The following is a 12543-nucleotide window of genomic DNA, read 5'->3' on the forward strand; positions in this document are numbered from 1 at the left end:
AAAAAAAAAAGGAATGACAAAACGAAGAAATATTATTTCACGTTCCACGTGAAAGCACGTTTAGAACGCTTTATATCCTTTTCGATAGCGTTCGTGAGGAACGCGCAAACAACACACATACACACACAGACGACATACACGCGCACAAAAAAAGAGACACACTAAGAGAGAACGTATCTCGTCCGGTACAAACTTTCGTCTTCCGCACCCTCTTCGATCCTCTTAAGCGCGCCAATTTTGGATCTTTCGAGCAAACTGATTAACTAACTAACTACAAACTATATGCTTTTTCCTAACTTCTCGGTAAGATTTGGTAAGGCGTTAGAAAGTATCACGTGCGATAGTAAAGGAGCAGGGAGAAGCGGCGGATTTTCAACCTGGCGGACACCGACTGAGCTCTCTCGATCGGCAGGTAGCCGAGTTGACTCCCCCTCTCTCCTCTCACCGTCACCTCCACCAGCGGGCGCACCGTTCTCCGTTCCCTTTTCCTTCGACTCGCCGCCGGTTTCTCGCGCGATCTTCCCCTTCCCGCGCCAACCCGTCGTCATTTTCGCGCGTCCGCCGTATACTACTCGATGCACCAGCGCCCCTCGCGATTCCGCGCTTCCAGTATGACGTCCACTCACCGATTTTCCCATTCTTTTGAATCTTCCTGTTCGTTTCTCTTATTCTACCAACGTGAAAAATATTTATAGGATCCAAGGAAAATCATGTAGGAACGATTTCTTTTTCTTTTTCTTCTTTTTTTTTTCATGACGCCATATTTTTCAATTCGCATTGAAAGTAACAACTATACGTCTAGAGTATTCCAAAGATCCCCTTTCGAATTTTTCCAATCGTACGGGCTAATAACAAAAGTTCATCTTTCGAAAATTTACGCTTATATTCTATAACTATTGAGACGGTATGACAGCATGCGAGATTTCTTCTTCTTCTTCTTCTTCTTCGTCCTCCACCAATCCCTCCTCCACTGTCTGATCTTTTTTAGGAATTTCTTTTGGCAGATATTGAGTAAAATCTACTATAAAATATTCCTTTGTCGGTGGACTGAGTAACTGCGTTCTAACATACATAAATCGATACTTATTTCCTATGTCGATAAGCAATGAATTTTACGATAAAATTATCTCTTTAAATGTCGAAATACCTTATGATAAAATTCGTATGTTTTTTAGATTTGACGGAATTAATGTCATTGATAAGAGCAGCAAAATTCTCTTCCAAATGCTTACTATCCATATCAAGCTAAAACAAATGAAATTATTTCAGAGAGATTATAAATTATTCGCGTAATTGTGTCGCGCTGCGCTTACCGTTCCGATAGGACACTCGATCAGACCGTAACTTTTTTCCAATTTTTCGGGTACGGCATTATACTTGATACCCAAAACAAATTTCTTTACTAAATTCTCAAGGTCGGGACTTAAAGTACCTGAATGAAGATATAAAAAAGATTTTATCTCAGGAATCTTATAAGAAATCTAATGCTTCTTACGATATCGACAAAAATTGACATAAAAAACCTGCTTTGGATGTTGGAAATTTCTTTTTCAATAAACCTCTAATTAATATTAAATCGGCCAAAATATCCGGTTCTGCTAAACAATATTGATAGTCGAGTAAAGCCAAGTCTCCTGCCTAAATCAGAAAAAATTAATGTACGAAACAAAAAAATTAAAGTTTTATAGTTGATCTTATTACCTTAATTGACTTTATAAGGTCTTTTCCCCCAGCCAAGGTAGCACCTGCCTCCAAAGCTTTTTCGATTACTTCTTGTTTCGAAGAAAAGGCTATTATGTTTCTGGTCTCTCCATGACCAAAGCAATGAGGATAATCTATGATTCGAGTAAAAGCACCAATAAACTTTCCTTTTTTCTCTGTCTAAAACACATAATTGTACGCAATTAATGGAATTAATAAAAGTATATCTAATATCGGTCTAAACATTATAACTTTTCATTATTAACCTCCAAATTCAATTCAATTTTTGCATTGACTTTAGAATTAGGACAATTTAATAGAGTGGGATGATGTGTTTCACGATGACATTCTACGGCTTCTTCTACGGTATATATTTTCTTGCGATGACGACATAATAACCATACATTATCGGTTGGAATTGTTTTGTGCTTATCGTCATCCACCCTTCTTTTAAGTATTGGCTTATTTAATTTGCTGGAAAGTATTATCAAAAGTAAATATATTACAAACTTCATATATCGTATCAGATTTATATTATGATATCAATAAAAGTCAAATATGTTAGAAAGAAATAAGTTACGCTTGGCGTTCTTTCAGTTTTCGTTCTACGAATCCAAGTTTTTCAATTTTTTCTATTTTCCGTTTAACTTTCTTTGCTTCTCTTCTTGCTCTTGTACCTTTCCTGGCAGCATAATCACGTGTTTGTACAACGAATTGGTTTATAACTCCTATGTTGCATTTGGATGTTGCACAAAGATTATTTAATAATCTTCCTGGATGTAACATACACAAACATATATATATATATATATATTTAAATAATTATATAAAATTATAAAGAATATAAAATATTAAAATGATATAAACGTCATGACTTTTTGCAATTTTGTTAAAAATTTCATTTCACAATTCATCTCTTGTATGTACTTGTGATTAAGTTACATATCGTAATTTATAACAATATAGAATATTGTCACTAAATACTAATAACACGTAAATATAACTAAACGATGACAGAAATATATGCTTCCTCATTTATAAATTAATTATTTTAACTAATGTAAACTATTTATTTCATCGAAATCTATATATTGAAACCTTACCTACAAACGTAATCGCCATTTTCTATTTCTTCGATTAAGAATGACGAGTAATCACGTGACTAATTCGCGGTGATCAAAGCGCTATCTGTTATCGAAATTTGAAAGTTAAAATCAATGGCAATTACTTCGTAAACACTCGATGGAAACCATTGACGAATCACTTTGTAGAATTACATTTTTATTTCACTCAAATTTTGAACGCAATAAAGAAACACCATCCCCACTATACGCCTATTATACACTATGCGTATTTAAGTTTGTTAGGTTATACTCCTTTCACGCATAATAACAATCGAGTGTGCGACAGAAATTTTTACATCTAGTAAAAGTAAATAATATATCAAATTTTTTCGAATTTTTTAAAAAGCTTTATTTTTATGCGTAGACTATTGCCGAAAGAACGTCATTTTTTAACACTTGTTTTTTTCAAAAAGACAAAGAAGAAAGTAAATAAACCTTTTTCAAAAATTCAAAAAAGCCATATTCTCTCTTTAACCTTCATTCTTAAAATGAGACTTTGTTTATTAAAATCGTTTAAGAATGACGCCAATACTCGTTGTTATAAATCGTTATAATAATTAAGAAGGACGAAAGACCTTAGTAAGGATAAGATAAACAAATGTTTTATTCGTTAATCATTAATTCAATTAATTATTTATTACGATTGATAACGAAATATTTCAATCGTAAACGTTAATTCTTAATCGATTGAGATAATGCAACAATACAGAACGTATATAAATAATTGTAAAACAATTGAAAGAATTCAATAATTATACGGACGAACGCGAGGTAAGAGAGCTACGATGTTCACTCGTCGGATTCCAACAGATGACTGACTTGACAGCTTAACAAAGTCGTCCGGGTTACACACATTTGTTATTGTTTACATCACCGATGAATGATTTCGCATTTAAAGTCTATACGTAACGAGATTTAAAAATGTTAAATCATTTAATATATACATTGTCTCTTAATAGCCATGCATTTAAACAAACGCGGTATTATTTAAGCGATTAATTGAAATTTTAGAGAAATCTGGATACAAATGTGAGGGCGCGGAGAACGTAAATATAATAATGAGAACGTAATACAAAGCATATTACTAAATTAAGATTCGATAAGCGAATAAAATTAGAATAACTGACCTTAAGAACCGCGCTTATGAGACAGCATTATTCGAATAAAGATGGCTACCGGAAGTAGACGTCACCAGTGCCAACTGCCAGCCAACTAGGCTCGATCGAGCTGCGTTTTCAGTGAGAGGAAAAGCATTTTTCACTGTCTTCGACGTTCACCCTTTACTCTTTTTCACATTGGGTACGTCGAATTGATAGATTTCATAAATTAGTGTTACACAAACGACTTTCTAACATATCTGTTGTTTCGTTATAAAACAGTGGTGTGTAAGGGATAAAGATCAAGAGTGTCTTGTATCATCACAGGCTTCAATTAATCGTACATCTACTCTATCGTATAGTAAATGTTCCATCTCCGTCCGAGCTTAGTAATAAAGAACATTCTCTTGATCTTTTTTCTTTAATTCTATGATAATTCATTTCAAGAGGTGCAATTTTTTTCCAAGACGAGATCACGTCGAAATTCGATCGACTTGAATCTCGTTCTTTATTCAAGGTTGCAATACGTTCAAAAGTCATCTAGCGTCATACTACGTCGGTTATTTACACGGAGAATTGACTTGTTATCTTCCTTTGTTGCAGTGTCATTCATTACTTAGAGCATAGTGTAAGTAGCACCAACTCTCGTATACAAATATGTTTCTGTGGGACTGGTTTTCAGGAGTTTTAAGTTATCTCGGTAAGTAAATTTTAATAAAATATATTGTTTTTCTTATGGTAATAGTTTTATTCATAACGCTTATTAATTTTTTAGGGCTATGGAAGAAAAGTGGCAAACTGCTGTTTCTTGGTTTGGATAATGCAGGCAAAACTACATTGTTACACATGCTGAAAGACGATCGCCTAGCTCAACATGTGCCTACATTGCATCCAAGTAATTAATATTACAATTATTAATTTGATTATAATTACAATTAAAATTTATTTTTGTAAATAATTTTCATTATTTTTCAGCATCCGAAGAGCTGTCTATCGGCAATATGAGGTTCACCACTTTTGATTTAGGAGGTCACACTCAAGGCACGTGTCTTTTTAGTTTGAAAATTTACTAAACATAATTGACTTTGTTTCCTTATGCAGAATTTGTCCAACCAAAAGAAATAATTAACAAATTGTCGTTTGTACAGCACGCAGAGTATGGAAAGATTATTTTCCAGCGGTAGATGCCATAGTATTTCTCGTAGATGCAAGTGATAGATCTAGATTATCGGAATCAAGAGCAGAGCTCGACGCATTGTTGAGCGACGAACAACTCAGTGCTTGTCCAGTTCTTGTTTTGGGTAACAAGATTGATAGGCCAGATGCAGCATCAGAAGATGAGCTTAGAAATTTCTTTAATCTTTATGGTCAAACAACGGGCAAGGTATAATTATAATTCCGACGAATAAACGTGGATATTATTTATTTTGGCATGGTTAATAAAAAAATTATTATTTTCAGGCAAAAATCGCACGTAGTGAAATACCCGGCCGTCCATTGGAATTATTTATGTGCTCGGTGTTAAAAAAGCAAGGTTACGGCGAGGGCTTCCGTTGGCTCGCTCAGTATATCGACTGAATGCACATAATAATCGAAACACTCTGATTCCTAGCAGTTTAACTCATTTCCCTTTCCTCTGTTTCATTGTGGATAACGGTATTAAAACGATAGGACATTATCCTCACACGTATTGAACAGTGGGAAAGGAATATGTTTAATACTACAAACTGCAGTAACAGATCCAAGACAGTGCACATAAGAAAAGACGAATATTCTTGGAAACTTAAAGTAACGAGCAAGCGCGATAGGACTGATTTCTTTGATATGATAATATCGTATGGTGACGTACATTCTTATTTTACGTTTGCAAGCAATGTTTAGTTCCATACAAATTTCTTCAATTATCATTCTCCAATTAATACTAGATCTACGGACATGCTGAACATCAATCTGAACATTTTGATAAATAAAAGTAATAAAGATTCTAATTGCAAGTGTTTGCCAAATTCCTTTGTTCTATTGTGACACTATGATATTTCGATTTACTAGAATTACTTTCTATGAATTTTCTATGAAAAGAATTTTTAAATAATCGGGCAGTCTATTCTCTTTTATTCTCTTTATTGTTTCTTCGTATTTATCTTTAAAGTGCTTCTCTTATCCCTATTATTTTTTTTCTATTTAGTAAAAGACATCCCCTTAGTTTTAATCTCGTGTTTTAATCAAGATATAATCATTTGAAAAGCAGAAAATGTACTTGATACATTGTCGCGTGCTGTGAATTCTCAAATAAACGCAAATGCGCAGGATATTATTTAATAGCATCTTTTTTTTTTTTTGACATTGTACATACGTAACACTGCTATTTCAGAGCTTTTTGGTTGCTATCAAATATAGTTAGTTTATCTCAAATCGTCGATATAGAATCATACTTACGCGTTTAAGCATTAATTTTTAACTTTAATTGTTTATAGGTAATGGGATAGCTACCGCATAAAATTTCACGCGATTTCTTTTTAATCAAACGGATTTATCAATATCTTGTAACTCTTTCATAGTTCAAAATCAAAAGCATTGATATGACAAAACATTTTTTATGTATCGGTACTATATAGTTATAAGTACTTATAATGTTTTCGTCTTCATTTTACACAAAATAAAACATATTGTTTATAACGTATAGTTCCTACCTATATAAACCTTTGCCATAAAGTTTTTCATTCTTTTTTAACAAATCTTTATTGCATCGTATGCTTTTATCTGTCATTCCATCGCTTATCTGTCTCTTTCTTTTATAAAGTATATCTTCAGAGTTGCACGTAGTTATAATCGTCAATGATTCTATACCTATCTTCTCGATAATGTACCAAATCATCCAAAAAACGCTTACTACTCTCGTTATGCAATTTCACTAATACCGGAGGGAGTCGAGTTATCGCAGCTGTATTTGCCAAATCATCGTAATATTGGCCTTGTTCCATTCCCATCATGTGAAAGTGTCTTTTACTCAATCCATTTTTAATACGTCTTTCCAATTCTTCCGACTCTTCTTGTAACATCATTGCTTTTTCAGGAAACGTTTTTTCTCCGTGCCAAAACCGCGAAAGAAATCGTATCTTTTGTTATACGAAAGTTATAACAGAAAAAAATATATTTTTAATCTTTCATCAGGAATTATTTTATATACGTAATCAATAACAATGACGTACCTGCAGATCGAACATACTAAAGGCGCAAACATAAAATGGTAATCCGACAATTGCGAGAGTAGGATTTTCTATAGACACAAGATGTTTCCAAAGCGGTGTTACCATATTCGAATCCACACGAATATCGCATTTTTCCGAAAGAAAAGGAAAACTGTATTTGTATCCTATAACAATGGATTTGGAAATGATAGGAATTAGTTATTCATTTGACGTTGATAACATTGATTACCTGTACAATAGAATATAACGTCGATCGTTTCCTTACTGCCGTCTCGAAAAACTGCATCGTGTTCGGTTAACTCTACGACGTCTGTTTTCTAACGTTATAAAAGAGATTAGAAAATATTTTAATGAAACACGTTGGATATCGTCGATCGCTCTTAGATATTATTTAGAAATTACCTGAACCACCTTATCGGGAAATTTTGTCAGTATCGTCTCTTTCAAATGATGACTTAAAATTACACGTTTTGCATTCGTCGATATTTCGAGAGCTAAATCCATACCTTTGAAAAATTATAATTAGATACTAATTGACACATCGTAACAAAATTTTATGTTATTTTACCGGAAGGACCTGCACCAAGGACAACGACAGTTTTATCTTTAAAGATAGTCGGTACTCTGTAATCATGGCTGTGCAGTTGATCTCCTTGAAAAACGTTCTGACCTTTTAAATTCGGAGTAAAGGGTTCGAAATAATGACCATTGCAAACCATAATCGCATCGAATGTCTCAGTTTTAACAACGTTCTCCTTTAAATCTCTGACCTTAACCGACCATTTACGTTTCTCCGAGATTGGTTCTACGTATTCAACGTGATGAAGAAACTAAAAAATAATCCGAAAATTTCACGTCTTTACGTTCTTTCAAATATCTCTGCGTTCTTCTGCGTTTTCGATGGATCAATTTCAAATGAACACACTTACGCGAATGTATTGTCTCAATTTAAAATGATCGCAATAGGAATTAAGAAAATTAAGTATTTCATTGCGCGTCAAGTAGCTCTCTGGTCGATCTGGTATCGGGAAATCAGGAAAACCCATCACTTCTTTCGGTAAATTTGTCCTAAATTATAGCATTTCGATCAAATTGATATATCGATCTTATACATTTTTTTTTTTTTTTTTTTTTTTTTTAACAAAACAAATTTCGAATCTTTATGATTGTTTTTCATATTACCTCAAACTTTTATACATGCTGGTATGAATCGGTAAATTGTACCGATCCAAACCAGTTTCTTCTCTATAAACCCAAGTGCCACCGATTTCTTCTGTTTTCTCGTAGCAAACGATTTCATCTTTGTAAGTATTGGAAGTGAAATGTCTCAGAGCCGCTAAACCTGCTGCTCCAGCACCGATCACCGCAAATTTCATCTTTGGAACGAGCCTAGCTGTTCAAGAATTTTAAATCATAATACTATGTATTATAATGATAATAAAAAAAAAAATATTGAACTTTTATTAATACGATCTTCCTATTTATAAATTAAGATTAAAATTAAGTAATTAAAATTGAGTTACGAATTGCAGATACGTTGATAATCACTCGATTGATCATTTACACGATAGAGTATCGAACATAGAACTGATTAGAAATGTGAAAGGTAGATTATATATATAGATACAGAGATGAAAGGCAAATATTTACCTTTTTCCTAACTTGTACAGCAGTGAAATAAAGCGCCAAAGAGCAAAGAATGTGTGTATTTATATATATATATTTAAATATATATAAATATACACAAAAGATATTGTTTACACTATAACGAAAAAATATGAAAAGATAAAGTTTGAAACTCGAGAAACACTTGATGCACGTATCGAAGTCCAAGACAGAATAAGCAATGGGAGAACGATCTATTAAGAATAGTCGTACAGAAAGTGGAGGTATATCGTATAAAGACTGATATTGATAACGAGGTCGACGTGTTTACCATAAAAGAGAAAACGGTAGAGTATTTTTGATACAATAATCAGTAGTAATCGCAACTCTGACCTTCGATCTTGTATATATGTCTAATATTACGTTCGTACTGTTACTGATTTGAATTATGAGTTCTTTATCAACTTTTCTTTTCTTCTGTATCATTTAAAACAGTGCGTACCTTATTAGAATTCCGTTTTTCCTAACTTTTACAAAAAATCACAAAGATTCAACATAGCTTCTTCTTCGATCCAATTTATAAATAATATATATGTACACACACGATTTATACAGAGAATAAAAAAGTGTGCATTTTATTAATATTTTTTAACAATAATTACATTCAGCTAATTTGGTATTATTTCACCCACAAATAATAAATTCTTTTTACTTTGATAATAAAGTAACACTGGATGGTATTACCCATAGATTGAAATTGTATTCTACAATAAAAAAATATATAGAAACATATACGATATCGCATATTCTATCGCATTTTTTATTTTTATAAATCTGTTATCGATAAAAATAAATGCACGTTTTGAATTATGTATATTAAAAATACAATCAAATGGAGGGTCATAATCATCTTTCTATAAAACGATAAATATATTTTGTTTTATCTTCTCGAGTAAATTTCGGCTTCCCATTTAGTTCTATATAGCATATACAATTGCATAGCTGCTCTTGCATCTTCAACTGAATTGTGTTCACCTACTTGTATTTCTATTCCTAGCAGCTCTGACGCTAATCTTTTTAGACTAGGAGTATTTGCTTTTGTAATTTGTCTAAAAGGTTTATATCTAGATGTATCCCTTAAACTTTTCCATGGATGCGATAAGAATAGTACAGCTAAATCATTCTTTAAAGCGTGACCAACTAGAATTCGTCCTTTTAATATATCTGCTACTTCTTTTTGTACAATAGAAAATTCTTCTCCATTCTTTAAATGATGCGGATAAATACCACTGACGGCTGTTCTATAATCTTGCACTTTCTCTCTCGGCTTAACGTATTTATCATACAAGCAATAACCAAATTTATTTACGATAGATACCCTAGCAATCATACTTTCACTCCCATCGCCAATTCCAACCATTTCACAATCTATTGCAATCAGTTTTGTTATTTTTTTGTTATTCTCTGGTACAGTATGATCGTATTTTTTTTCCTCCTTCATTGTATTGCCCTATAAGAACAAAAATCAAATTATTTTCCAAGATAACTATGAAATCAGTAACTTTACATAAATTTATAAAAAAAAAAAATACCGTTTCAAGCAGAGAAACATTTGATTTTTTGAATTTTTGAGATTTATTGGAAGATTTCTTTGTCGAATTATTCTTCTTTTTATCATAACTTGATTCTTCTGTATGTATTATATCTTTATATGCCTTCCAATTACAACCAGACGCAGAACGTTTAGTAACCGGTTTTTTAGAAGTTGTAATTTCTTCTTGTTTTTTCTCTATAGGTTCGTAGAGAGATTTGTTTTTTCCATACATACCCCGATCTCCCATATTTTGATTCTGGTTTTTCCTTGAATCATCATTAATTAATACAATTAACTACCTAATATAAATTCCTTTGGATAACTATTTCATTTCCCTAACCTATAAGTAACACGTGTGAAATTATACAAAAAAGAAAAAAAAAAAAAGAACGAACGAGTACGACCGAATCCTTGATGATCTAAATTGACTAAATAATATATATTTTTCACAAATGTCGCTAGTTATAAAAATGTAAATAAATTAACTTTTCTCGAATGAAAAAAACTTGTGTAGTATTTTACTCGACCATAAAACAAACATATATCATTCACATAAATAAAAAGAAATATGTAAAAATATGATTAAACGATATTTACGTTGACGTAAGCTGATGAAGCCGAGATTAATAAAATTTTCAGTTTACTGGAACATAGAATACAAGCTCAAGATGTAAGACCTACTTATGACATTATTTCCCTTCACTGGACAATGAAAAATGATCTAAATTAAAATGGCTCTATATGATATTAATTACGTTAAAAGTTAGTAATCGTTTTCAATCGTAAGATGTTTATAGCTTCGCAATAACTTAAATTACCTTTTCAATAACGCATAAATAAATACGAGAATCACTAAGGTAAGGATGGAAAGGATCATGTCGTAAAGTCAACCCTGTGTGTCTTCTATCGATACATGAATAAAGGTTAAATTTATACAAACGATATATATATATAGATATATTTATATAGAAAATAGATAACCATGGATGAAATGCAACTTAGATTCAATAAGGAACTTTCTATTCGGAAAGAAAATGAAAGAAAATTTAAAACGTGATTCAATATTCTGATTCTATTACCTGTGAATATGTAACAATGATTTATCCTTAAACTTACATTGATTTAAATCGTTTTGGAAGTATTTCAATTTTAAATGTTGTCTGCAATGTAATAGAAGCATAAAGATGGACTGACACACATATATATATATATATATATATATATATATATATATATACACACATATCATACATATATATAAATATATGTATGATAGAAATATAAAATTTCACATATACATTTTGAATCATATAAGATATTTAATAATTACACAATACTATGATATATAAAGCAAGGAATAAACATTTAATACATTTTATAAGCAAGTATACGCTTCAATCCCACGCTTCTGATACTTTTAAGTGATTTAATCTATCCGCAATTGTTATAGATTTAGAAAACTTTTCGTCTTTTAGTTTGCCATATATTTTACTTAAAGTTGGCTTTTCTATATGATTCATGTGACCATGAGATTGTTGACTCGTTAAATAAGGATGTCTTAAAATCAACATGTTCCGTTCTTCTCTTTCAAAGTCATGCCTTAATTTTAACAAATCTTCAAAGCTTGGTTTCTTTACTATACGATACTTCCTGTAATAAAGAAACAACAAATAAATGCATCAAAGTAAAATATTTTCCGTTACAATCAAAATAGTACATTATATTTACGGATAATCGATAAATAAAAATAATGTAACTCACCCTCTGAATCGATAAGGTATTTGTTTCAATAAAACTGTGCCGAGTCTCATAATTATGGCGACAACTTATCAATAATAAAATCTATTTGAAACTATTTCGTTCTACCAAAATAAGGTTATGTACTCACCGACTTGATAGGAATTAAAGTTACTATAACCTCAACGACGATGACGCCACCTCGAAATCACAACCGAAGAATGATCTTTCATTCGGTAAATACTATCGATATATAGAATGATAAACTTCAATGAACGAGGAACCAATCACAGCTTCGCGTACAATACTACGAATCCCGAGTACCGTACGTTCCATTCAATTGGCCAGTGTACGACGAGTCGACGATTCATAGGAGTAGGAAGCATGTCGTCTTATTGGCTGAACCAAAGGAGCCAATGAGAAGGCGATATCGGACGTTACTACCGACACCTCGTGGACGATACTATAAGCGGCAA

The 12543-nt window shown here is 32.0% G+C and overlaps 5 protein-coding genes across 10 annotated transcripts; 1 reads left to right on the top strand and 4 right to left on the bottom strand.

The window, feature by feature from the left end:
* Nucleotides 1-14: 14 nt before the first annotated feature.
* LOC122633859 (50S ribosomal protein L1) lies at nucleotides 15-4070 on the bottom strand. 2 transcript variants are annotated; one of them, XM_043822284.1, is made up of 8 exons: nucleotides 2805-3222; nucleotides 2282-2474; nucleotides 1968-2175; nucleotides 1702-1881; nucleotides 1524-1638; nucleotides 1314-1432; nucleotides 1148-1245; nucleotides 15-1062 (listed from the first exon to the last, which is right to left on the bottom strand). In XM_043822284.1, exons 1-8 carry the CDS (start codon nucleotides 2821-2823, stop codon nucleotides 894-896), a joined length of 1101 nt encoding a protein of 366 aa, XP_043678219.1. In that variant the 5' UTR covers nucleotides 2824-3222; the 3' UTR covers nucleotides 15-893. The 2 variants fall into 2 exon arrangements, with proteins under 2 accessions (XP_043678219.1, XP_043678220.1); XM_043822285.1 differs by lacking the exon at nucleotides 2805-3222 and adding an exon at nucleotides 3953-4070 and having other exon boundaries at nucleotides 1968-2474.
* LOC122633866 (GTP-binding protein SAR1b) lies at nucleotides 3992-5910 on the top strand. 2 transcript variants are annotated; one of them, XM_043822295.1, is made up of 6 exons: nucleotides 3992-4124; nucleotides 4526-4622; nucleotides 4698-4817; nucleotides 4898-4963; nucleotides 5071-5306; nucleotides 5384-5910. In XM_043822295.1, exons 2-6 carry the CDS (start codon nucleotides 4580-4582, stop codon nucleotides 5498-5500), a joined length of 582 nt encoding a protein of 193 aa, XP_043678230.1. In that variant the 5' UTR covers nucleotides 3992-4124; nucleotides 4526-4579; the 3' UTR covers nucleotides 5501-5910. The 2 variants fall into 2 exon arrangements, with proteins under 2 accessions (XP_043678230.1, XP_043678231.1); XM_043822296.1 differs by lacking the exon at nucleotides 3992-4124 and adding an exon at nucleotides 4317-4439.
* Nucleotides 5911-6026: 116 nt separating this feature from the next.
* LOC122633858 (dimethylaniline monooxygenase [N-oxide-forming] 2-like) lies at nucleotides 6027-8816 on the bottom strand. 3 transcript variants are annotated; one of them, XM_043822281.1, is made up of 8 exons: nucleotides 8782-8816; nucleotides 8314-8524; nucleotides 8061-8199; nucleotides 7700-7961; nucleotides 7534-7637; nucleotides 7361-7448; nucleotides 7132-7295; nucleotides 6027-7038 (listed from the first exon to the last, which is right to left on the bottom strand). In XM_043822281.1, the coding sequence occupies exons 2-8, from the start codon at nucleotides 8505-8507 to the stop codon at nucleotides 6730-6732; spliced, it is 1260 nt and encodes a 419-aa protein (XP_043678216.1). In that variant the 5' UTR covers nucleotides 8508-8524; nucleotides 8782-8816; the 3' UTR covers nucleotides 6027-6729. The 3 variants fall into 3 exon arrangements, with proteins under 3 accessions (XP_043678216.1, XP_043678215.1, XP_043678218.1); XM_043822280.1 differs by lacking the exon at nucleotides 8782-8816 and adding an exon at nucleotides 8655-8747; XM_043822283.1 differs by lacking the exon at nucleotides 8782-8816 and adding an exon at nucleotides 8655-8672 and having other exon boundaries at nucleotides 8314-8520.
* Nucleotides 8817-9592: 776 nt separating this feature from the next.
* On the bottom strand, nucleotides 9593-11394 carry LOC122633861 (RNA exonuclease 4). 2 transcript variants are annotated; one of them, XM_043822287.1, is made up of 3 exons: nucleotides 11149-11394; nucleotides 10329-10596; nucleotides 9593-10246 (listed from the first exon to the last, which is right to left on the bottom strand). In XM_043822287.1, the coding sequence occupies exons 1-3, from the start codon at nucleotides 11205-11207 to the stop codon at nucleotides 9677-9679; spliced, it is 897 nt and encodes a 298-aa protein (XP_043678222.1). In that variant the 5' UTR covers nucleotides 11208-11394; the 3' UTR covers nucleotides 9593-9676. The 2 variants fall into 2 exon arrangements, with proteins under 2 accessions (XP_043678222.1, XP_043678223.1); XM_043822288.1 differs by having other exon boundaries at nucleotides 10928-11392.
* A 240-nt stretch (nucleotides 11395-11634) lies between these two features.
* Nucleotides 11635-12233, bottom strand: LOC122633811 (ribosomal protein 63, mitochondrial). Its single transcript, XM_043822198.1, has 2 exons — nucleotides 12092-12233; nucleotides 11635-11980 (listed from the first exon to the last, which is right to left on the bottom strand). Exons 1-2 carry the CDS (start codon nucleotides 12139-12141, stop codon nucleotides 11725-11727), a joined length of 306 nt encoding a protein of 101 aa, XP_043678133.1. The 5' UTR covers nucleotides 12142-12233; the 3' UTR covers nucleotides 11635-11724.
* Between the last annotated feature and the right edge of the window lie 310 nt (nucleotides 12234-12543).

Source organism: Vespula pensylvanica, chromosome 13 (assembly GCF_014466175.1).
Source record: "Vespula pensylvanica isolate Volc-1 chromosome 13, ASM1446617v1, whole genome shotgun sequence".
Taxonomy (NCBI): Eukaryota; Metazoa; Arthropoda; class Insecta; order Hymenoptera; family Vespidae; genus Vespula; species Vespula pensylvanica.